This window comes from Myxine glutinosa, chromosome 8, assembly GCF_964187855.1.
Source record: "Myxine glutinosa chromosome 8, kmMyxGlut1.1, whole genome shotgun sequence".
NCBI classification, from domain to species: domain Eukaryota; kingdom Metazoa; phylum Chordata; class Myxini; order Myxiniformes; family Myxinidae; genus Myxine; species Myxine glutinosa.
Window position 1 is genome coordinate 3,526,548 of NC_136268.1, and position 26,363 is coordinate 3,552,910.

General features: G+C 45.6%; 1 protein-coding gene across 1 annotated transcript in view; it reads right to left on the reverse strand.

Moving 5' to 3' along the window:
* The window catches only part of NELL1 (neural EGFL like 1), a 486,584-nt gene that overhangs the window by 223,747 nt on the left and 236,474 nt on the right, over positions 1-26,363 (reverse strand). Inside the window, exon 12 of the mRNA XM_068124016.2 lies at positions 22,118-22,246. Within this exon, the coding sequence (XP_067980117.2) occupies positions 22,118-22,246 (129 nt within the window). The remainder of the gene's footprint in view (positions 1-22,117; positions 22,247-26,363) is intronic.

Here is a 26,363-nt window from a genome sequence, read left to right on the forward strand (position 1 = left end):
TACAAACCAAACTCGCTGGGACGGAACCCTCCAGCAAGCCACTTGGCAAGCCGCTCAGTGAGCCGCTCACCGAGCTGCTCAGTGAACAAGCGATTGAGCTAAAGGTTTCAGCCTGGACGAGCCGTTTGTGCTTTACGTCGACCAGCAACCCATTCGCACATAGGAAGTCCGCACCGAGCAATGCCATGGGCACACTAGCGGTCACGAACGACCATTGAAAGCGCTGCCCTCCAAACCGCAGGGAGAGGCAGCGCGTCCCGAACATGCGGATGGGTGTACCGTTGGCGGCAAGCAACGCGGGGCCCCGGCCCGCAGTTCGCTTGTCGGACGTGTAGGCTGGGATGACACTTACCTGCACTCCTGTATCGCAGAGGAAACGGCGCCCGGACAAGGTGTCCGTGATAAAGAGGAGGCTGCCGGGATGGCCGACGCTCAGGGCCGCTACCGAGCGCCGGCTTGGTAGTTTCCCGAATTGTCAAACGAGCACAGCGGGCAACACTTCTTAGCCTTGTGGCCGAACCTGGCGTGGAAATAGCACCAGGCTTGCGGCGGCGGTTTTCTCGGCGGCGGTGGTGGTGGTGGTGGTGGTGGTGGTGGTCGGGGCGCGGCAGCGGCCACGAGGGACGCTGTAGCATCTGCCTCGGGAACCACGATGGCCGCACCGTAACTCGCCCGCGTGTCGCAAGCCGCGAATAACTTGTCGGCCTCTACGGCCAGGGCGCGGGGTTCCCTTATGTTGCAACCGGCCAGCGCGAGGCGTACCTGTAGCGGTAGCTGGCGTAGGAAAAGCGCCCGAAATAAAAAATCCGGGGCTTGGTCACCCAACAGCGACAGCATATGATCCATCCGCACGGATGGTCGTGTGTCGCCGAGTTCAGGAAGGTCCAGGAGGTGGTCGGCCCGTTCGATCTCCGTGAGGCCGAACGTGGCGATGAGGAGACGTTTGATCGCCCCGTACTTGTGGTCGGCCGGCGGGTGCCGCAGGATGGACACGACTCGGGCGGCAGTGCCGGGCCCGAGGGCGGCGACCACGTGGTAGTAACGGGTCTCGTCCGCCGTTATGCCTCGAAGCTGGAATTGCGCTTTGGCCTGCACGAACCACACATCGGCCTGTGATTCCCAAAACTCTGGGAGTTTTACCGTGACGGCGTTGTTGGCCATGGCGCATTCGGTGGTCAGCAACGGCTGAACCAATCGGGGTCACCAGTGAAGTGCGGTGCTACGCACACAACTTGCTTGCCAAAAAGGTAGGCCACAACGCGTTGGATAACCAAAAGAGTCTTTATTAGGAAAGCTCAAACTGTAGCACTGGGCGGGCTCGAGCTTGGAGCCCGCATATATGTGCCGGGGCCACGCCTAATCCCCGGGCGTGGCCGATCGGTCGATAGGCGGGGCATGCCTTCCAGTTCCCCGCCTGGACATTCGCGCCACCTGCTGGTGCGTTGAATTCGTATCCTCTTGCTTGTGTCCGCCACAGGGGTCTGAATACTTTCTGAATGCACTGTATGTGTGTATGTGTGTATGTGTGTGTGTGTGTGTGTGTGTGTGTCTGTGTGTAAGTGTATGTGTGTGTGTGTGTGTGTGTGTGTGTGTGTCTATGTGTATGTGTATGTATGTCTGTCTATGTGTATGTGTATGTGTGTGTGTCTATATGTATGTGTATGTTTGTGTGTCTTTATGCATATGCATATGTATGTGTGTGTTTATGTATATGTGTGTAAGTGTGCATGTATGTGTATGTGTCTAAATGTGTGTATGTGTATATGTGTGTGCATGTGTGTGTGTGTCTATATGTATGTTTGTGTATGTGTGTGTGTCTATGTGTATGTGTATGTGTATCTGTATGTGTGTGTCTATATGTATGTATGTGTATGTGAATAATGTGAGTGTGTGTTTATGTGTGTGAACATGTGTGGATGTGTGTGTTTGTGTGTCTATGGTATGTGTGTGTGTGTTTATGTGAGCCTGTGTGTTGAAGAGTATGTATGTGAATATGTATGTGTGTGTACATGTGTGGATGTGTGTGTGTTTATGTGAGCCTGTGTGTTGAAGATTATGTATGTGAATATGTATGTGTGTGTACATGTGTGGATGTGTGTGTTTGTATGTGCGTGTGTGTGTGTCTACAGTCGTTGCCAAAAATATTGGCATCCTTGCATTTTTTTCAAATGCACCATTTCTTCCAGAAAATTGTTGAAATTAAAAAATATTTTGGTATCCACATTTGTATATCTTTGGTTTACAGCGGAACAAAACAAAAAAAGGTGAAAAAATTACTAAATCTTCGCTTATTCCACACAGAAATCCTAAAATGGCCCGGACAATATTATTGGCACCCTTAGACGTTGTTAAAAATAATTAGATTTCAAGCAGGTGATTCTCCTCTACTTTGGAATTTAACTCACCTGTGATGAGTTGCAGGTGCCTGTAATATAAAAATCACTCTTTCAACCAGTTTGAAGAGAGAAAAGGATTCATTGTGCTGTTTTGTGTCACTGTGTGTACCACAATGAGCATGGAGAAAAGAAAGAAGACCAGAGAATTGTCTGAGGAGGTCAGACACAAGATTGTACATAAGCATGGACAATCTCAAGGCTATAAGTCCATCTCCAGAGACCTTGATGTTCCTGTGTCCACCACACGCAATGCTATCAGGAAGTTTAAGGCCCATGGCACTGTAGCCAACCTCCCTGGACGTGGCCGCAACAGAAAACTTGATCGAAGATTGTAGCGAAGGATTGTTCGAATGGTGGAGAAATCACCTTGATCAACTGCCAAACAGATTCAAGCTGACCTTCAGAAACAAGGTGACAGTTTCAACTTGCACCATCTGTCACCAAATAAATGAAAGGGGGTTCTATGGGAGGAGACGCAGGAGTACCCCACTGCTGAGAGAGACATGAGAAAGCCTGACTGCAGTTCTCCAAAATACACGTGCACAAGCCAAAATACTTCTGGGAGAATGTCCTGTGGACAGATGAGTCCAAATTAGAGCTTTTTGGTGAAGCACATCATCTCTATGTTTACAGAAAACAAAATGAACCCTTCAAAGAAAAGAACACATTCCCTACAGTCAAACATGGAGGAGGTTCAGTGATGTTTTGGGGTTGCTGTGCTGCCTCTGGCACTGGGTACCTTGAAAGTGTGCATGTCATAAAATCAGCAGATTACCAAGGCATTTTGGAGCGCAATGTTCAACCCAGTGTCAGAAAGCTGGGTCTCCGTCGAAGGACATGGGTCTTGCAGCAGGACAATGACCCCAAACACATTTCAAAAAGCACCCAGGAATGGTTCAAGACAAAACGCTGGACTGTTCTGAAGTCACCAGCAATGAGTCCACATCTAAATCCCATTGAACACCTGTGGGGAGATCTGAAAACAGCAGTTGGGAAAAGGCACCCGTCAAATCTAGGAGAACTGGAACAGTTTGCACAAGAAGAGTGGCCCAAACTGCCAGTAGAGATGTGTAGAAAGCTCCTTCATGGCCATAGTAAGCGCTTGACTGCAGTTATTTTGTCCAAAGTCCGTGCTACCAAATATTAAGTCTTGGGTGTCAATAATTTTGTCAATGCCATTTCTTCTTATTTTCTGATTTAAAAGGATATACATATTAAGTTCTGAATCAAAAACAAAGGTTCTGTAATATTAACAGTGAAATAAAGAATTGTGGAGACCAAATTCTTGTCAATTTCAACTTATTTTTAGAGAAAACTTGCAGTGTTACCCGGCATTGCCCGGAAAATAAAGTCAGTCACGTGTGTGTAGTGGGCTTATTATAGTCAGAGAATGCCACTCCCTGCTGCCACGCCCCTTGGGCACGACCCAAATCTAAATCTGATGCTCCCATGTTTTTTGTTGTGAAAAGTTACCCCCCATGGACTCCCTCTTCCCTCTCTAAGTCACTTCCGTAGGCTGTCCATGAGGCACAACCGAACAAACAACAACAACAACATGCATTTTGAGGCCATTTTCTCTACTAGAGCGGGGGTTAGCCTTGCGGTCCCCATGACAATCTTCTCCATTTTGCCCTATTTTCTGCATCTCTCCTTGTTAACCCCCTTGCCCGCATTTCTTCTTCCACCATCTTTAGCCAAGTCTTTCTCGGTCTTCCCCGTCCTCTACTTCCTTCTACATTCATTGCCATCACTCTTCTCAACCAGTCACTTTCATCCTTCCTCAACACATGACCAAACCATCTCAACCTGTTCCTCTTCACAGCATCCATCACAGGCTCTATTCCCATCATCTTTCGCAATTCATCATTTGTCTTCCTCTCTCTCAACGATACTCCGCACATCCACCGAACCATTCGCATTTCCACCCTTTCCAACCTTCGTTGCTGCTCTACGTTCATTACCCATGTCTCGCTCCCAGAAATCATAACACTTCTCACACATGCAGCATACACCTTTCCCTTCAGCTTCAACGACACTCCCCTCATCATCAGCACGCCACTCAGTTCCCGAAACTTCTTCCATGCACATCTCACTCTAGCAACCGTTGCCGAGTCTGATCCTGACAACCGAACAAACTGACGTTCACAAATAGGGTTAAAGATTTTGAGTTATTTCAAGAAAGTGCATGGGTGCCAATATTTTTGGCCACGACTGTATGTGTGTGTGTATGTGTATGTATGTGCGGATGTGTGTATTTTATGTTGTTGTGGAAATTACTACTAAAGGGTTTAAGGATGCTTATGCTAGTACAGTTATTTCCTTAGTATATGTCTCAGCACAAGCATAACGCAATTAAATGCGATGTTAGAAATGTGTCGCTTATGTAATCGTCCAAGACTTCGATCTACCCATCCCTATTTATCTGTTTTTTGGGTATAAATAGTCGAGGCTCGTAGAAGAGCTATTGCTAGTACAATGAACGGATCAGGACACAACAGGACAAAAGGAACAGTAGAGAGAGAGACAGAGGGGGGAAACACCAATGGAAGATTTGAAGGCCAAGACAGGAGCAGACTTGGACAAACAACGGGAGTGGGGGAGAAATTGGGTCAGCAGAGGATACATACATGGGGTGGACAAGATGGATACAGAAGGAAACTCAGGAATGCAAAATTGTAAACTTGGAAAGAGTTGTGCTTGGGGAGGGTTAATGTGGGTAACACAAAAATCATAGTTTTGGATTGAGGATGATCTGAGATGGTGGTGCACACCTGTCTTGAAAATCTGGAGGGAAGAATGACATTGAAAATGTATGTGTTCAGGCACGGATATATTGACAAGTATCCGCACCTTAAGGAAATGGAGAGAAGAATGGGATTTCATAAAAAATGGAAAGGTCGCAAAGGGAAGGTGGAAAAAAGGTGAAATGAATTATGGAGGCGAATAAGGAGCTGTACGTACAGTCAATGAGAATCTTCAAGTTGTTGGGGCTTAAGAGGTACAGATGGTTTAAAAAAAGGCCGGTGGTGGAAGACAATGTGGTTGCAGTGCTATATGAGGACGAGTCTGAGACCAATTAAAACTAGAACGGCGCTCAGTAGAGAGCATACCTCCGCCTCTCAAAACTCAGAGGACCCAAAAGTCCCCGAGGACCCAAAAGTCACCGAGGACCCAAAAGATCCAGGTGACCCAAAAGTCCCCGACGACCGTAAACACCCACAGGACCAAAAAGACCCAGAGGAGCCAAAATAATCTGAAGACCCAAAAGACTCCGATGACCCAAAAGACCCCCTCCACCCCGAGTCTGGCAGGCAGCTATGCTTCAAAGAGTGAAGATCAATAAAAATGTGGTCCAATGGACCAACGAGCCCCCTAGTATAACGAAATGTGCCACAATGTGGGATGAGCCAAGTTTCATTTATAGCGACCTTTTTACCCTCAGTCGCCTCGATCCTGTCCATGAAAAGTTTTATTCTTGCAAGATTAAAAGCCAGCAATGTATAATGTTACAGACAGCCTGTGCAGAGGCACGACGAGTTAAGCGTGTGTTCAAGGTGGTGTAAGAAACAGAGATTTTCAAGCAAACATCACTTCCGGTTTGGGGTTGCTTCATGTGTATGTCAAATCTGCAACTGCTCTTCCCACTTCAATCAAAGCAATGTCTACTGAGTTGATTCCATCGTGTTTTCCTGTTATAGTTTTACCTGCACCCCCGATGGTGAACAGAGGTTGTCATTTCACCCCTGTTTGTGAAGAATGTCACTTCCTTAGATTCAGGCATACCTACCAGCCCCACATCCGTGTCCAGAAGTAGAGGAACATGGTCTACAAAGTTCTTCAGGTTACAGCACATCAATTGCAATATAGCTTGAGGTCCTGACAGAACCCCAGGCCGTTTGATTCGTGAATCTAGTACCCCATGAACGGATATCTCAAATTCTTCATTCAAAGAGGGAACTGTTCCAGCATAGTGGAAACTAGAACGGCACTCAGTAGAGAGCACACCTCCACCTGGTTGTAGATACCTCCACCACTACCACCACCAATACCTCCACCAGGTTGGCCATATCACTCAATGGTGAAGAATCACTTAAAAAATTATACTAGTTGGATCCGGATCTGGATCTGGATCTTCACCAAAATTGAATCGATTCTTCCTTGTCAGACACCAAACCGGTCCACGAAGTTTCGTCTCAATCCGTCCACAACTTTTTGAGATATCCTGCTATGTGTCGTTTTTGGCCTTATCTCCCAATAATGAAGAATCGCTTAAAAATTAAATAACTCTCATATCCGAATCCGTATTCAGATCTTCACCAAAATCGAATCTAATTGTCCTTGTCAGCCAACAAACCGGTCCACGAAGTTTCGTCTCAATCCGTCCACAACTTTTTGAGATCTCCTGCTATGTGTCGTTGTTGGCCTTATCTCCCAATGGTGAAGAATCACTTGAAAATTCAGGTAGCCGGATCCGAATCCGGATCTTCACTAAAATCTAATCATTTTGTCCTTGTCACATACGTTACATCTCTGCCAAATCTCGGCCAAATCCGTCCTTAACGATATTTTGTTCACAAATGCACAGACAGACAAACGGACAGACAGGGGTGAAAACATAACCTCGATTCACCTTTGGTTGCGGAGGTAACAATAGAGCCTTCTCATGAGATTTCAACAATGATTGATGGCCAAGGATTTGAACTCCACCATAATGTGAGGGTTCAGGTGGCAGGTGGGGCAGGTGGCAGGTGGGGTATATGGGGCCTTCATGATATTGATGATGCTTTGCACATATACACCTCATGTTATGAGGTCAACCAGTGTCATTCTTTGTGTGTTCATCTCTGCTCCAACATCGTTGCTTTGGACTCTCACCATCTCTCATCTTGCTTTTCCCCAAGCTTTGATTTCCGTACTTTTAAAAATGCGTGGCATCATATCAAGAGCAAAAACACCTGACTCACCAGGGACGGATATGTGGAGTTAGCCAAAGAGAAATAGAGGTCGTTGATGTAAATCAGAAAAAAAACATCTTGGGGTGAGAGCATTGCTCGAGGCCAAGGAACTCCAGTCTCTGAGGAGCCAATCGATGAAAATAAGGCACTGGAGGTGATTTGCTGCGTGTACTTACGTCGGAAATATATCGTCCAGGAGAGGAACGGAGCCTGTATTCCAAAATGTCCAATGGAAGAAAACGTGGCGAGGAAACCGGAAAGCGAGGTGAGGTTGAAAGTGTAAAGTATGTCTGGGAAGAAGGCCCTGACCTGTTGCTTGAACCTTTTGATCCTTTATCTAAATCTGAGAAAGAAACAGCCTATCCGGCACTTGGCATCTGCGGACAAAGCTGAATTTGCGATGTGCAATGGTGCAATGACCGATCTGGTAAAAAGGAATGATGACCGATGAATTTCATGGTCAGGAGGCCTAGCAATCTCAGTTCAGAAGAGCATTCCTAGTCTCATTTGTGTAGAGCAGCTGACACTTCCAATCGTCTGATGGACGGAAAGACATATCATAGTGAAGGGTGGAATACGAAAAGCAGGAGACAGCTCAGATGGTTTCACATCCTTGGAATTTGAGCAGTGCTTTAATAGTGGGCCTGGAAAACAGTAAGCTTCCATGATGTCCAAATTTTGACAGCTTATCTTGTTATTTCCTGACATTCTGTAATGCCACAAATGACCGACCAAGGAAGGGTTAAAGTGTTTTGCACAGCAGAGACTTTGGAAAAACATTGCAGTTTACACTGAGGCCAACTATGTAAGTGCAGACGTGTCCTCAAGGTGGTAGCCTACTTACCTTCCCTGACCCGAGTGCACGCTTTGTACGGGACAGGCTATAAATGTTTAAACACATTCTTGGGACACCTTCCATCTTTGAAATTAAACGTGCTTGGGGAAGTTGAAAAATATAGCACTTTCATTTTCTCTATTCCACATATTTGTCTTTAAATATCTGTCCACCAACTTCGGTCCAGTGTGTTTGTGTTGTTAGGTCATCTGATCTCGATTCTCAAAGAGATGAACGTATAAAATGGGTCGTGATGTCCAGATGTCTGTCCGTCCGTCCGTCCGGTTAAAAGGACACAATCGTGAAATATTTTGAAGAGATATGTTTTAGAGGATGATGTCCCTGACCCATTAGCACAAAAGCAAACATTTTGGGAGAATAATAAGGCAGATAATCGTATTTTAAAATTGGACTATTTTCACTTCCGTTATGCCAAGGAGATACTTTAGTCGATTCGCATGACCTAGACTCTGATTTGTCAAAACTAGATTTGTCAAACCGTTTTGTCAAACCTAGACTCTGATTCTGCAACTGGTCACAGGGGCACAACTGATTGACGGTCGCGTACGTCTGCGTTTCATCACAAGTTATTCTAGCGTTCAAGATGCCGAGTTGTTTTTGGGGGTTGTGGGGTTGGGGTGAACGGGTGGTGAGAGGGGGATTTAGGAAATGCCAATGTCTGTCTTTTGATTAAATCCATCAGTGAAGCGACAGGCAGGACCTGTTAGCTGTCGTTGTGCTGTGGGCCAGTTTGTGCTGAATGATAACAATTATATGGAAGACTGCAAGGTACAGGCCTCACTGAGGCTACAGCACATCATCTAAGATTTGAGGGATCTCTGGCTCACTCTAGGGATTGGGAGATTGATCGGCTATCTTACGAGAATGAAAACTGCCCTCGAGGCATATGACAAACAAGCCACAATCAGCCCGTGAGCAATTGTAGACCTCAGGGCACTTCTTAAACTGATGAAATATTCCCATATTCTGGTCGAGTTTATCGTAATCTACGGACCCAACACAGACGCAGTGAACCAATAAAGCCATTTTTGGCAAAAAGGATGACTAATTGGTCCGTTAGTGAAGTGACAGGTAGGCTCTGCGAGCATCTTACTATAATTCACCAAATGTCTGTCTGTACGTCTGTTCCCAGGTACCGCAAAAACCGCTGAACCGATCGCAACGAAATTTTGAGTGGGTAATCCTGGGACCCCCTGGAGTAAAATGGGCTATATTGTTTTTACCAATTTTCTTTCCAATTTTCCAATTTTTCCAATTTCCAATTTTTCCAAACACGATGGAATAATATTTACCGATATGAACAGTGATGTGGCTTTTATTAAAATTCTACAAATACTGTTTACATTTTGATGATTTGCGTGTGATATGATTTAACGGATGTTTACATAAATCATTTAAAATAAAAAAAGCCTTCAATTTCCGATATTTTGCCTTTTCATTTGGGCTTCCCAATTGAAGCCCCGCCCACAGGGCGGGTACCGTTGCTAGTTCTAGTAATATAGATAACTACTTGAGGACTAACTCTGAGGTTGGGTCACATCGGCCTGGCTTGGGCCTGGCTTCAAATCAACAGATAACGCTTGCATGGTACGTGTTGGTACAGCGTCGTGTTTCAACAATTTCTGAGGCAATATTCCCAGGTAGTGATCGCCTGTTAATCAAATACGAACGCTGATGGCTCGGAGTGGTCCTCACAAACAACACTATATTTTGAATGAACATACGTTTTGATATTTAATTTGGTTGTTCCTAGATTTTACAACCACAAAGTACAGGATGGTTGACGATCTTTTTGTGAGTCAGGAATGTAAAACAACGACTTCTGAGTTATGTGGGCAAATTTGTCGATGATTGGAACAGATAAAAGCTTGGCACCTTGAATGATATAATAACTTGTGATGAAACACAGGCATATACGCCTGTCAATGTGTAGTGCAACTTTCACGACATACAAATTGAGGGAAGAAGCTAATTTGCATCACGGAAGCAAAAATAATGCATAATAATTTGAATAACGGAAGTTAATTTGAAAACACATCACTCTCTGTACCCACCTTACCCAGTCAAACCCAGCTGGTCATGGACTCTGTGTCCTTCTCTCCCGAAAAATGGAGAAGTTTAGCCGGAATTAGCCCACGGGTCCTAAAATCCTGCTCTGCCGCTCTATCTCACCTCTCTCTGTTCTCTTCACCCTCTCTTTTGATCAAGGTCATCTGCCATCTGCTTGGAAATCAGCCAACATTACTGCTTTACACAAAAAATGTGCAAAAACAGATCCTTGCAACGACAGACCAATCAGCCTGCACCCAATAATCAGCAAAGTCATGGAATTAATCATCGCTTCTGATATCAAATCCTTCCTCTTCTCCAATGGCTTGATCTCCAATCATCAATTTGGATTCAGACCAGGTCATTCTACTCTGGACATGCTGCTTCTGCTGTCTCAACAATGGATGAGGTCCTCAATGCCAACCAGGAAATCAGAGTTGACGCCCTTGACATATCTCATGCCTTCGATACGGTCTGGCACCCCGCCCTGCTCACAAAACTCTCCTCCTATGGTATCCATAGAAACCTCCACATATGGCTCGTGGACTTCCTCTCCTGTCATAGTCAATGTATGGCTCCAAATGGAATTCTCTCATCTCGTCTTTCTGTCCAGGGTGGAGTTCCTCAAGGCAGTGTTGTGGGCCGTGTGATTTTTCTGGTTAATGATCTCTCTGACTCTGGAAAATCCTCTCTATCTCTTTGCTGATGACTTTACCCTTGGCCGCTCCATTCCTCATCCCCCAGATCGGCAGTCTGCAGCCTCGTCACTCTCTGCAAACCTGGACAAAATCACAAACTGGTCAAACAAGTGGAACATGTCTTTCAATCCTGACAAATCTCACACTCTCACTTTGTCTCTCTGTAAAGATTGCCTGGACAACCCTCCCATCTACTTTCTCAACAATCCTCTTCAAGAAGTTCTATTACTCGAGCTTTTGGGTCTCACTTTCTGCCATGATCTTTCCTTGGAAAACTACATTTCCAAGCTGGCCTCCAAATCCAGTCACCGACTGGGCATCTTCCGTCGTGTGGTCTTTTCTTGGATGTCTTTACATCAACTCATCCTGGGAATTGTTCCAAAGTAAATTGCTCTCTCTCATGCACAGATTTATCCCATCCCGTCTTCAGTTGTCATACCCTTCCTCCCGTCTATGGTACACGGAATCTTGTGGTGAGGCTGTTGCCCAGAAACAACTTGCCTTCGTCTCATGGAAAGCAAATCCAACGGAAGGAAATCTCATTTCCTTTCACAAAGCCCGAAACAAGTGTGTGTCCAGCCTCAGGAGAGCCAGGAAACAATATCTCTCCGTTCTCAAGACCGAACTCTCTTATCTGTCTCCCTCTTCCAAATCCTGGTGGCATCTGGTCAAATCTGTTTCTGGTGTTTGTTCCCCCTCCATCCCCTCCCTCATCTCAAACGGCCACACGGCTGACTCCGCACGTGAAAAAGCTGAATGCCTCAACACTGTGTTTGCCTCTAAATATTGTGCCCAAACCCATCCCTCTCTGTACCCACCGTCCCCAGTTGTACCCAGCTGCTCCTGGACTCTGTGTCCTTTCCTCCTGACAACGTGGAAAAGTTTCTGTCAACCCTCGACTCTGATTCTGCAACTGGACCTGACGGCGTCAGCCCATGGGTCCTAAAATCCTGTTCTTCCGCTCTTTCACTCCCTCTCTCTGTTCTCTTCACCCTCTCTTGGGTTCAAGGTCATCTGCCATCTGCTTGGAAATCAGCCAACATCACCGCTTTGCACAGAAAATGTGCAAAAACAGATCCTAGCAACTACAGACCAATCAGCCTACTCCCAATTATCAGCAAAGTCATGGAATCCATCATTGCCTCGGATATGAAATCTTTCCTCTTCTCCAATGGCTTGATCTCTGATCATCAATTTGGTTTCAGACCTGGTCACTCTACTCTGGACATGCTGCTTCTGCTTTCTCAACAATGGATGGAGGTCCTCAATGCCAAACAGGAAATTAGAGCTGTCTCCCTTGACATATCACGTGCCTTTGATACGGTCTGGCACCCCGCTCTGCTCACCAAACTCTCCTCCTTTGGTATCCATGGAAATCTCCACGCATGGCTGGCGGACTTCCTCTCTAGTCGTAGTCAATGTGTGGCCCTGAATGGGTTTCTCTCATCTCCTCTTCCTGTTCAGGCTGGAGTTCCCCAAGGCAGTGTTCTGGGCCCTGTGCTTTTTCTGGTCTTCATCAATGATCTCTCTGACTCTCTTGAAAATCCTCTCTATCTCTTTGCTGATGACTCTACTCTCTGTCGCTCCATTCCTCATCCCTCAGATCGGCAGTCTGCAGCCTCCTCACTCTCTGCAGACCTGGACAAAATCACAGACTGGGCAAACAAGTGGAACATGTCTTTCAATCCTGACAAATCTCACACTCTTACGATGTCTCTCCGAAAAGACCGACTGGACAACCCTCCCATACACTTTCTGAATAATCCTCTCCAAGAAGTTCTGTCACTCAAGCTTTTGGGTCTCATTATCTGCCATGATCTTTCTTGGGAAAACCACATTTCCAAGCTGGCCTCCAAAGCCAGTCGCCGACTGGGCATCCTCCGTCGTGCGAAGTCCTTCCTTGGCACACCTGAGCTCCTCACCACATACAAGGCTTTCATCCGCAGCTCAATGGAATACTGCTCTCCCCTCTGGGCTGGTGCACCTGCCTCACACCTAGCTCGTCTTCACGCTGTTGAAACCAAAGCGTTCAGAATCATTGGAATCTCCCGCGATGAAGCTAACTCCAAAGGCCTTTCACTCACTCACCGCAGGCAGGTTGGTGGTCTTTCCGTCTTCTACCGACTCCTCTCTGGCCTTGCCCCCCCAGCTCTCTCTGGGCTCTGTCCCCCAAATATTCCTACAGGTCGCACAAGATCTGCCATTCAACCCTTTTCTGGTGAAACTGCCAAAATCAAGACTCTCTGCTCACCTTCACTCTTTCATTCCTCTTTTCTCCCGCCTCTGGAACAAACTCCATCACTCTCTTCAATCCCACTCCTCCCTCCAGGTCTTCAAAACATCTGTTCACCACCATCTCTTATCTTCCCCCATCCAAAACCTTGATCTTTTCTACCCCCATTAATACACCCCAAACCTACCTCCTTCAAATTCCTTGTTTTCTTTCCTGAAAGTCCTTGTAGTGTCCATCTTTTTTATCCTGTGTACCCCTCCCCAGCCGTCTCCCTTCCACAGATCTCCCGATGTCCCTGTTCCCGACTGTTGTTGTACTTCCCTCCTCTCCCATCTTTTCTCCCGCTCCCTTTATTATATGTTCTATGTGTTAGCACTCATACGAGCCGAGACTAAGTATATATAAAAAATAGTCCGATTTTAAAGCACGAATATCCTACCAATTTTTTTTTATTTTTGCGCTAATGGTTCAGGGATATCATCCTCTAAAACATATTTCTTCCAAAAAATTTATGATTGTGTCGCTTTAATTCCTGAGTTGCATCACCTACCCTATGAGCAACAACTGAGATACTGAACCTACACTCATTGTATTACAAACGTCAAAAAGGGTGACATTATTATCGCGTAGAAGTCACTGCATGGGAGGCTCAGGATTTTGGGAGTTTCAGCAGAAGTGGGTTATTGGCAGACCACATGGGGCCTGCAGTAACCTGGGGGCAGGAGAATTCAAGCATGCATTTGTCCCACTGCCTATATCTGTGTGCACCTGCATGTGTGCATTTGTCTCTATAGACGCCTGTCTGCTTGCTTGTTTTTAGTAACCTACCTATCTACCTGTAATTGTCTTAAAATGCCTGTTTTGTCTTTGTCTTTCAACATATGTGTGTGTGACTGCCTTGAAATGCCTGTCTGTCACTGAATGAGGGTACGCTTCGGCATGCCCAAATGTTCTCCGATAAATCATGGGATGATTTCGGAATCAGGATAATTTTCCCATCCCAAAGTGATCCTTGAACCACGAGCAATCACGTGATCCACGAGAATCGATTTGGGGAGCAGGTCGCAAAGGGCGATACGGCGAGAGTGGTTCGGCGAAGGATTGAAAATCAGCCACGAAACTCAAGGATAAGTCATTTGTCATCGGCCCTCTCCCTATGCTCCACCAAGATACACAGACTGCATGACATGACAAAGCCTTAACCTGCTCAGAAAAAAAACAAATGGTGCCTAAAGTCCGATACAGGAAGTCTTCACAATATTCAGTTCTCATACCACGATTCCTTTGGAAGCTATCAGTGGTGACGGATGTGTGTTGCTGCTGCGCAGCCAGGTGGAGAAAGTGTATTTTTGGATTTTTTTTTACGGGATTAAAGAAATGCTTGGAATGGGAGTTATGGACAGGCAGGGAAAACGGAATCGCCTTTTGAGCTTCCTTGGAGCGTTAGGTAGATCCATTGAAATTTGAAATGATCAACCTGCAGCTCATAGGTGAGCTTCCATGGAGCGTTAGGTAGATCCATTGAAATTTGAAATGATCAACCTGCAGCTCATAGGTGAGCTTCCATGGAGCGTTAGGTAGATCCATTGAAATTTGAAATGATCAACCTGCAGCTCATAGGTGAGCTTCCATGGAGCGTTAGGTAGATTCATTGAAATTTGAAATGATCAACCTGCAGCTCATAGGTGAGCTTCCATGGAGCGTTAGGTAGATCCATTGAAATTTGAAATGATCAACCTGCAGCTCATAGGTGAGCTTCCATGGAGCGTTAGGTAGATCCATTGAAATTTGAAATGATCAACCTGCAGCTCATAGGTGAGCTTCCTTGGAGCGTTAGGTAGATCCATTGAAATTTGAAATGATCAACCTGCAGCTCATAGGTGAGCTTCCATGGAGCGTTAGGTAGATCCATTGAAATTTGAAATGATCAACCTGCAGCTCATAGGTGAGCTTCCTTGGAGCGTTAGGTAGATCCATTGAAATTTGAAATGATCAACCTGCAGCTCATAGGTGAGCTTCCATGGAGCGTTAGGTAGATCCATTGAAATTTGAAATGATCAACCTGCAGCTCATAGGTGAGCTTCCATGGAGCGTTAGGTAGATCCATTGAAATTTGAAATGATCAACCTGCAGCTCATAGGTGAGCTTCCTTGGAGCGTTAGGTAGATCCATTGAAATTTGAAATGATCAACCTGCAGCTCATAGGTGAGCTTCCATGGAGTGTTAGGTAGATTCATTGAAATTTGAAATGATCAACCTGCAGCTCATAGGTGAGCTTCCATGGAGCGTTAGGTAGATCCATTGAAATTTGAAATGATCAACCTGCAGCTCATAGGTGAGCTTCCTTGGAGCGTTAGGTAGATCCATTGAAATTTGAAATGATCAACCTGCAGCTCATAGGTGAGCTTCCATGGAGCGTTAGGTAGATCCATTGAAATTTGAAATGATCAACCTGCAGCTCATAGGTGAGCTTCCATGGAGCGTTAGGTAGATCCATTGAAATTTGAAATGATCAACCTGCAGCTCATAGGTGAGCTTCCTTGGAGCGTTAGGTAGATCCATTGAAATTTGAAATGATCAACCTGCAGCTCATAGGTGAGCTTCCATGGAGTGTTAGGTAGATTCATTGAAATTTGAAATGATCAACCTGCAGCTCATAGGTGAGCTTCCATGGAGCGTTAGGTAGATCCATTGAAATTTGAAATGATCAACCTGCAGCTCATAGGTGAGCTTCCTTGGAGCGTTAGGTAGATCCATTGAAATTTGAAATGATCAACCTGCAGCTCATAGGTAGACATTCTATTTAGCTCCATGATCCGAGTAGATAATCAAAATATAAATCATGTTACCAAGGTGATAGTTGCGGTATGGAGCATCAGTGCTAACCTAAAGTCCGCGTATTCAACAGATGGAGCGGGCTGGTCCGTTAGAAACCACAACGGTCGAGTTGGCAACTCCATACGTAGTCGCATTCCCTACTTGCCAACAAGGACGCCGGACAAAAAATGGGTAACTGTGAGGACATCTGGCAGGATGTCTTGCCAGGGTCAGTTTGGTATCATTGGCGGCCTGGGTCCTCTGTGATGCTCACATTTAGGACCTCATTTACATATCCTGCAGGAGCACCCCTTGCTAGCGTCGTTATGTCAGAATGTGCGCTGAACACGAGGCAGATGGTGGAATCCACATTTTTCTTTATTTTACAGTTCACTAAACTGTATTTTGCAATGCAAGTCGTGTAATGAAGCTTGCAACATCTGTTGAGAAAAATTATATTGCACTCACACTTAATTTCAACGAAACGTGCTGCAGTGATAATGGTGGTCACATGTGATGCAATTAAGGGTTTTGGCAGAGATTTGTAAAAAAAATAAAAATAATAATTGGTATTCTGTATTCTTTTGTAATTGCAGCTCCTCCACGTACCTCAGACACTGTAAATAAAATAAATAAATAAATAAATAAATAAGAGTTTGAGTTTCGATTCCATGATTGCAATCAAATGGCCTCTTCCTGTTTCCTGGTAGAATGAGCATGCCCAATGAGCATGCCCATGTTCTTTCCAGAGCATCGGTACTGTTCTTTCCAGAGCATCGGTACTGTTCAAGCAGTCTTGGGAAGGGAGATACACTGGGTGGTTTGCCATTGACTTTCCCAGCAGCAGTCAAGCTAGGAATTTGGAATTCAGCTTGGATTCGAAAATGGATGTGCAATGTATCTCCAGTACCATGGTGGAAATATATGTATATATATATTGTTGCGGTTTTGAGAACCCACACTTATAAATATGACATCATGAAAGGGTTAAAGGTTGCACCCCATAGTTAGGCCACAAGCAACACGTAGGCCACCATCGGACTTCAGTTATTTCATTAGTATGTGTATAGGTAAGGCCATGTTTCCAATAGTTGAATCTGCGTTGTGTCAATCAAATAAGGAGTAGGCCCCATTCTGTTCATTTTGGAAGCCTCCCTCTCCAAGCGACGCCATTAGGCGCGCCCCTACCCTACAGTCTGTACCTCATGGCCCCTCCCAAGTGTTACGCGCCTCGGCCAGCAGCAGCTGCCATAGCGCTCGCTCAACGCCGCCATAAGCCACGAGGCAAGGCCCGAGAAAGGGGGCGGAGCGCCAGGAAGAAGGTGTGGCCACGTCAACCCACCATCAGGGCGTGGCCGGTAAGCGATAACCAGCCAACCAGGGCTGCAGTGACATCGCCGACAGGCGTGACTTTGGGGCTCGCGGAGTGATCGCTTGGTTGAGTTATAAAAGCGAAAGCAAAGCCCTTTCACGGGACTTATGAGATATACGGCGCGCTTGATTAGAGAACTGTCCAAGACGGCGTCGTACGTTTGGCGTTGTAAAGGACTGGTTGGAAACGCGCTGTGCGAAAGGACCTTGGAGAGAGGGGGCGTTCGGCACGAGTGTGCATTTATTACATACGCCATAGGACACCAGCTTCCCCCCGCTATATAATTGTCCGGTCGCGTTTCAACTACACGCGAAGCGGCCCGCCGGGTTTCGTCCGTTGGATCGGAGCCTGGACCGGAGCCGGGCTGGAGCCTGGACGCGTTGATGACCATCAATCATCGACAATCCCCGTGTGAGTGTGTATGTTTGTCCTGGGTATTAAGAATAAGACTGTTTAAGGCAGCCCTGTGTTCTTCTTCTTCCTCTTCCTATCCTGTACATTCTTTCGTTTCCTCTTCTTTCTGTACAGTTGTAATAAATTGCCTTGTGCTTTCTTGGTTTCCTCTTATCCGATCGCATCCGTCTTTTCTCTCATTGGGTAAACGTGGCACGATTAGGAACTGCTCAGAATCGGGTTTAGTCATTTGTTAATAGCTCGCATCGCGGATTGCTATCCGCTCGGCATTTTCCATCATATCCGTAGTTCGAGCGGGAGTTATTCCCTCGTTTCCGGTCGGCGTTAGTAATTAGGTAGTAGTGAACCCCGAGGCCTAACAAACCCTACCGAACGCCGCGCCGGGAAGGATGGTATAACTTCCAGGACTCGGGTCGGCCAGATAAAAGGACAAGGGGATTAACCCCCCCTTGATAAGGGGAGAGCTGACGTCCGAGATCCGCAACAATATATATATATATATATATATACAGTCACGTGAAAAAGTAAGTACACCCCATGTAAAGTTTTGACTTTTTCAACATATTTCAACATACAGCTATTTGATCTTCATTTCAACAATATTGATAGATAAAGGTGATATAATATAACAAATATCATGAAACATTTACATTTTGTAGTCCATTGTATAATTTAAATAAACATAAATGCAAATTTCGCATGTGGAAAAAGTTGGTACACCCCTGGCTCTAATAGGTGGTGTTGCCCCCTTTGGCAGAAACAACCTCAAGTAGGCGTTTCTTATAACTGTCTACCAGTCTCTGACATCGACTGGGAGAAATTTTTGCCCACTCCTCCATGCAGAATTCTTTCAGCTGTGCGATGTTTGAGGGGTTTCTTGCATGCACAGCTCGTTTCAAATCCCCCCACAACATCTCGATGGGATTTAGATCCGGCCTTTGACTTGGCCATTCCAGAACCCTCCATTTCTTTCTTTTCAGCCATTCCTTGGTGGATTTACTGGTATGTTTAGGGTCATTGTCATGTTGGAAGGTCCACTTTCGGTTGAGCTTCAACTTTCCGACAGATGGCCTCACATTATTCTCAAGCACCCTCTGGTGCAATGAAGAATTCATAGTGGATTATATGATGGTGAGCTGCCCCGGTCCTGATGCAGCAAAGCTGCCCCAAACCATAATATTTCCACCACCATGCTTTACAGTTGGTATCAGGTTCTTGTGGTCAAATGCTGTCTTTGGTTTTCGCCAAACATGTCTTCTGGTGCTGTGGCCAAATAGCTCTACCGTTGACTCATCTGTCCAGAGCACATGGTTCCAGAAGTGCTGGACTTTGCCTAGGTGTTCATTGGCAAACTTTAGTCTTGCCCTGATGTTCTTTCTGGACAGCAAAGGTTTCCTCCTGGCACACCTCCCACGTAGATCAAATTTGTGCAGCTTCTTTCTAATAGTAGACTCGTGCACTTTGACATCAACAGTGGCAAGAGCTACCTGTAGGTCCCTTGATGACATTCTGGGTTTCTTGGAGACCTCTTTCAGCATCTTGCGGTCTGCTCTCGGGCTGAACTTGCTGGGGCGGCATGGCCTGAACAAGTTGGCAGTTGTTTGGAATCTTCTCCACTTGTAGATGATCTTCCGGACAGTCGAATGATTGATTTCAAATTGTTTGTAGATCTTTTTAAATCCCTTCCCAGACTCGTAGGCATCTACAACCTTCTTTCTGAAGGCCTCAGAGAGCTCTTTTGATCTTGGCATGGTGACGCCGCACACTTCAACAACAAAGACCAAACCTAACTAAATGTCTGAGGTTTAAATAAGACAGGTTCCTCCAAGATCCTCTCTAATGATGTTCTAATCATTTCCACCTGAGCTGGTGCACCTGATTGTAATTTTAGGTATTTGAAGTAGTGATAAATGTAGGGGTGTACTTGCTTTTTCCACATGCGAAATTTGCATTCATGTTTATTTAAATTATACAATGGACTACAAAAAGTAAATGTTTCATGATATTTGTTATATTATATCACCTTTATCTATCAATATTGTTGAAATGAAGATCAAATAGCTGTATGTTGAAATATGTTGAAAAAGTCAAAACTTTACATGGGGTGCACGTACTTTTTCACGTGACTGTATATATATATATATTGTGGATATGAGGATTGTGTTTTTTTTTTTGATTGTTTTATTCTGGACCCTCCTGCCTCCAGTGTGTATAAAGGTCAAAGGTCGTTCCATAGTTATTTCATAAGCACTCACGTTAGCCAATCATCGATTTCCTCCTTGTTGACAGTTATTTCCTTATTCTGTGTAGTAGGCTAAGGATTTGTTTTCCATTAATTGACACTCCATTGCACCGAATTCAAATGGATAGATCCCCTTTCATTTTCAATTAATAAAGCCGCAATTGCCAACTGTTCGCTCCAAGACTCCATTAGCCACGAGGTAGGCTCGGAGAAGAAGGGGGAGGAGCTGCCGAATCCTGGGCGTGCCCGCCCATCGTCATCAAGGGTGGAGCCAGAGGGCCGTGCCGACCAATCAGGGCCGAGGCGAGCTCACCGATGGGCGTGTTCTAGAGGCCGGCGGCTTGATTTGCCCGCGGCGTTATAAAAAGCGCGCGCGGAAGCCGTTGAGAGAAGCGAGAAGGAAGCCTCTGAGAGAAGTGCACGACAGAAGCGCGGGGGAAGCCTTGACAGAAGTGCGCAGCAGTGATGAGAAGCATGGGGGGAAGCCTTTGACACAAGTGCGCGGGAGTGATGAGAAGCGCGGGGGGAAGCCTTTGACACAAGTGCGCGGGAGTGATGAGAAGCGCGGGGGAAGCCTTTAACACAAGTGCGGAGGAGTGATGAAAAGGAGTCCTGAGAAAGCACACGACGTCCCCACGACAGCAGCTTGAACCACCGGAGCTTGAACCACAGGAGTTTGAACCACAGCAGCTTGAACCACCGGAGCTTGAACCACAGCAGCTTTGAACCATCGCAGCTTTGACTGCCGCAGCTTGAGCGTTGACGGCAGGTTGCTGTTGAGGAAGGGTGGCGGCTGCTCCCTCCCGGTCCAGCCGTCCTCTGGTCCGAGCTGAACCTTCCTCCCGGTCCAGCCATTCACTCCTGCCTCCATTCCCCATTCGTGTGAGTCCGTCTTTGTTTGTTCTGTTCCTGGGTTAAGTTAAGCCTGTTTAGATAAGCTAGCAATTTTCACTGTGTCCGCTTCTTCTTCTGTAAATTATTTTCTTATCTTTCCTCCTCCTTGGTTTCTTTCAATTGTGTAAATAGTAAATAAATAATAGTAGTATTTCCAACCTTTTGCCTTCGTCTTCCTCTTCTTCACAGCCGTGTCATCTTTGTCTTTTCCCTCATTGAATATCTGTGGCACGATTTGGCCCACGTTTAAGGAATCGGGTCTTAGTCATTGTAAAAACGGTTCGGGCCGCGGCGCCATCCGCTCGGCAAATTAACATCTTATCCGCGGTCCGTAACAATATATATATGCAGTGTCTGTGTTGTCTTGTCTTGTCACTGAACTACTTCCTCAAACTCTTGTGAAATCGCACCAAACTTCTGGTTTTCACCTAAAATATTTTTTGGAAAATGTATTTAAATTTTTTCTTTTCAACTTAAATCTTCAACTTAAATTGTTTATAAAATATAATATCACGTATATTACAAATGCATTGTGCAATATAATTGTTTGTATTATGACATATAAACCATGACAAAACAGCAACTCAGGTACAGTTATTATCCTCAGGTAAAGCAAGCCCGTTCCTCTGTAACGACGCGTGGTGAGGCGAGCGTAGCGAGCCGAGCCAAGCTAGTATGTATATATTTATACACGAGTATTTGTAATCTAAGAGACATTCAAAAGTAAGTTTCACACAATGGCTGACTGATGCAACATATATCATGGGATCTTCAGCATCCACCAGTATATGCGAGGAGATGCTGGCAGGACAGCTGAGAGGTATTGCCACGCGTCTCAGAGCTGTGGGATTAACATCATGCTACCAGGAGGGACACCCATATTAATGCCCCATCTGAAAAATGGCATGCTCATTGAAGCAACATCCCGTCTGCAAAGCACCAGGGTGACAATTTATAATGGGATCAGGAATCAAAGTTAAACTAGACAGCTCAAGGTAGGTACGCTGCTACCTTTGTACCATGCGGTCAACCTGTTTTCTTGTACGTGAGTTGCAAATTATTCCAATGGAAGTTCCAATTGAATACATAAATCAATGCATAATGGATAAAAGCATGTTGTGAGTAGAACTTGCAGCTCACCATCCCCGATCATGCGTTAAAGATTCACCCTCATCACCGCAGGCCACACACCTTCACAGTACGCGTGGTCCTCCCGCATCGGCACGAATCCAGGAAGGCAGACACAAACGGCCCGCTCGGCGAGGTTTTGGCATTGCGCGTTCGTTCCACAGCTGTGGTCTTGGGCACAGAAATCGTGTCCTGGAGCACAATGGAGGAAATGGTGCTGCTTGGAGTGAATGGCTAATGCAACATAATAGCATGTAATCCAGGCTCAAAAATCTGTCATTGGAATAACACGAAAAGCTGGGATGCAAACAATCACAAACAATGACACGATCATGTATCTGCAGTACCATATGGTGGAAACACACATTTGTAATCTATGAGACATTCAAAAGTAAGATATCATAGACAGAGTTATAAGGTCAAAAGCTCAAGACTCATCAGGAAGAATGCGCTTCAGAAGCTTATTGGAGTTGAGCTTGTAGGTACATCCTTAGAGAACATACCTCAATGGAAGACCTGGTAGCTCAGGTGGTCATGTGTTTGCCTCTGACTTGTCTCGTCTTGGATTTGACCTTCTGTAAAGTCCAAGAAGACTTGAATAAATAAAAAAATAGAAATTGCCATCCCGGTGTAGACCTGGTGAGGAGTCTTGTCGCGAAGCGTCTCTCAAAACAAACGGCGACTTTAAGTCCCTGTCTCTCAAAACAGGGACTTAAAGATGGCGGCACCTCCGCATTTAGATTGCGGAAGTGAAACATCCCAGTGTCTCGAAAAGAGTAGAGCATTGGAAGATAATATCCTGTCCAAATCACCTTAACATTTTAGGATTTCAATGGAATATGCATAGTTTTTATAAAAGGATGCGGATATGAAAATCCCTTCATGCTCTTCGGAACTCTGGCGGTCGGACAAAATGAAGTCACATTTCAGCTTTGAACATCATTTCTCTCACAAATTATTGTGACAAGTACGCAACCCTCGCCCTCAAATGGAGAAAGCCATCTCAAAAACGACCCTGTGGAAGAGAATTGTCTTGTAAATAATGGATTACGGTGCAATTCTTTTTCTCCAAGTTTTTAAAGCGCACCGAGTGGTGACGTTCAGTTCGTTACCATGGTGAATAACCGGAGGAAAGGCTATGTGATCTGTCCCTGTGAGCATCTACTGTAACCCTCAGCACCATCCCGACAAACACCGCTGTGTGTGGTACAGGATGAGGTGTTTATACAGCGGCCGGAGTGCAAATCCTGCCACCAACCTCCTTGAGTACCCTGGTACTCATTTTCCCGACCTCGGAAGGATGACAGGCTGAGTCAACCCCACCTGGTATTAATTCAACAGCTGAACGGGATTCAAACTCAGGACCTTAGGATCCCAAGCCCACCGCCCGAACCATTAGGCCAACACCAGGTATACTGTAACCTTTCCGAAGCAGATATTTCCGGGTGGCATGCTGCCGCACCGTGATACGCGCTGAAGAGGCCTGCTCGGCCGATGCATCCCCACCACAAGCAACTGCTATCCATGGGTGTTTGCCAGCCTTCCAGTCCTCCAAAAAACATTGTAAATGTCCCTGCTTACTGCCTTACGTAATGTTACAAGGCTAAACAAGGAACTTTTACACATGACTGGGCCATTTGCCCAATCAGGCCTGTGCTCCATCAACATCACATTAATTCAATCTACGAGTTTGTATACTTAATTTCACTAGGTTGGGGGTAGGGAGGGGAGAGAAAGGGGAAACAGTGCGACAGGATAGGGACATCCCGAGGGTGGCATACTCCATAAATAATAGGCACATATTGCAAAGTTGGCAACATCAAGAGAAGGGAAAGCGAAAGGAGGGAAAGCATCTGCTGTGGTGTGAGGAAGCAAAGCGACCGAGGAAGGAGGGTCTGGAAGGGGGTAGCCCACGACCATGATCGGGAAATTTTGTAGTTTCAACCTTAAATTTGTACATTCGAAGAGACTCTTTTATAAACATTAAAGAGGGATAATCATGTTTTCCTGATGAATTTAAGTTGTATTTTTTACATGGAACTCCTAAATATGTATTGGGGCAAGAATAAATATGTATTCAACATATGTTGTTATTAGTAAAATATAAACTTAAATTTAAAGATAAATTTCGACTTTGCCATTTCCTACTCTCCACTACAGACATTAGGTAGACCCACTGTGATGACCTCATGTCATTGGGATGCTTGGAACATCGCCTCGTATCACTGGGATGCTTGGGACATAGTCTCATGTCACTGGGATGCTTGGGACATCGCCTCGTATCACTGGGATGCTTGGGACATAGTCTCATGTCACTGGGATGCTTGGGAGATAACATCATGTCACTGGGATGCTTGGGAGATAATCCCATGTCACTGGGATGCTTGGGAGATAATCCCATGTCACTGGGATGCTTGGGACATACCTCGTATCACTGGGATGCTTGGGACATAGTCTCATGTCACTGGGATGCTTGGGAGATAATCTCATGTCACTGGGATGCTTGGGAGATAACATCATGTCACTGGAATGCTTGGGAGATAATCCCATGTCACTGGGATGCTTGGGAGATAATCTCATGTCACTGGGATGCTTGGGAGATAACATCATGTCACTGGAATGCTTGGGAGATAATCCCATGTCACTGGGATGCTTGGGAGATAATCTCATGTCACTGGGATGCTTGGGAGATAACATCATGTCACTGGAATGCTTGGGAGATAATCCCATGTCACTGGGATGCTTGGGAGATAATCTCATGTCACTGGGATGCTTGGGACATACCTCGTATCACTGGGATGCTTGGGACATAGTCTCATGTCACTGGGATGCTTGGGAGATAATCTCATGTCACTGGGATGCTTGGGAGATAATCTCATGTCACTGGGATGCTTGGGAGATAGCCTCATGTCACTGGGATGCTTGGGACCTAGCTCATATTACTGAGATTTTTTGGACCTAGCTTCATATTACTGGGATTTTTGGGACCTAGCTTCATATTACTGGGATTTTTGGGACCTAGCTTCATATTACTGGGATGCTTGGGACCTAGCTTCATGTCATTGGGATGCTTGGGACATAGCCTCATGTCACTGGGATGCTTGGGACCTAGCTTCATGTCACTGGGATGCTTGGGACCTAGCCTCATGTCACTGGGATGCTTGGGACCTAGCTTCATGTCACTGGGATGCTTGGGACCTAGCTTCATGTCACTGGGATGCTTGGGACCTAGCTCATATTACTGAGATTTTTGGGACCTAGCTTCATATTACTGGGATTTTTGGGACCGAGCTTTATATTACTGGGATGCTTGGGACCTAGCTTCATATTACTGGGACGTTTGGGACCTAGCTTCATATTACTGGGATGCTTGGGACCTAGCTCATATTACTGGGATTTTTGGGACCTAGCTTCATATTACTGGGATTTTTGGGACCTAGCTTTATATTACTGGGATGCTTGGGACCTAGCTTCATATTACTGGGACGTTTGGGACCTAGCTCATATTACTGGGATTTTTGGGACCTAGCTTCATATTACTGGGATTTTTGGGACCTAGCTTTATATTACTGGGATGCTTGGGACCTAGCTTTATATTACTAGGATGCTTGGGACCTAGCTTCGTATTACTGGGATTTTTGGGACCTAGCTTCATATTACTGGGATTTTTGGGACCTAGCTTCATGTCACAGGGATGCTTGGGACCTAGCTTCATATCAATGGGATTTTTGGGACCGAGCCTCATGTCACTGGGATGCTTGGGACCTAGCTTCATGTCACTGGGATGCTTGGGACCTAGCTCATATTACTGAGATTTTTGGGACCTAGCTTCATATTACTGGGATTTTTGGGACCTAGCTTTATATTACTGGGATGCTTGGGACCTAGCTTCATATTACTGGGACGTTTGGGACCTAGCTTCATATTACTGGGATTTTTGGGACCTAGCTTCATATTACTGGGATTTTTGGGACCTAGCTTCATGTCACAGGGATGCTTGGGACCTAGCTTCATATCAATGGGATTTTTGGGACCGAGCTTCATGTCAATGGGATGCTTGGGACCGAGCATCGAAATTTTTTGAGGTCACGGTCTTCACATTGGCCAACAGTTGGTGTGTATGTGACTTGTGTTTGCGGCTAACCCAGCACAGTGGCGTTCTCATTTGTGCCGTACAATGAGTTGCTCTGGGTTACATCATGTCGGTCAACCAATGAGAAACGTCCTGTGTTTCAGGGGTCAATAATGCCTGTAAATGGGACAGCATTTGTCATTTGCTGCCACGTACTTTGAGTAGTTGTCGCCAATC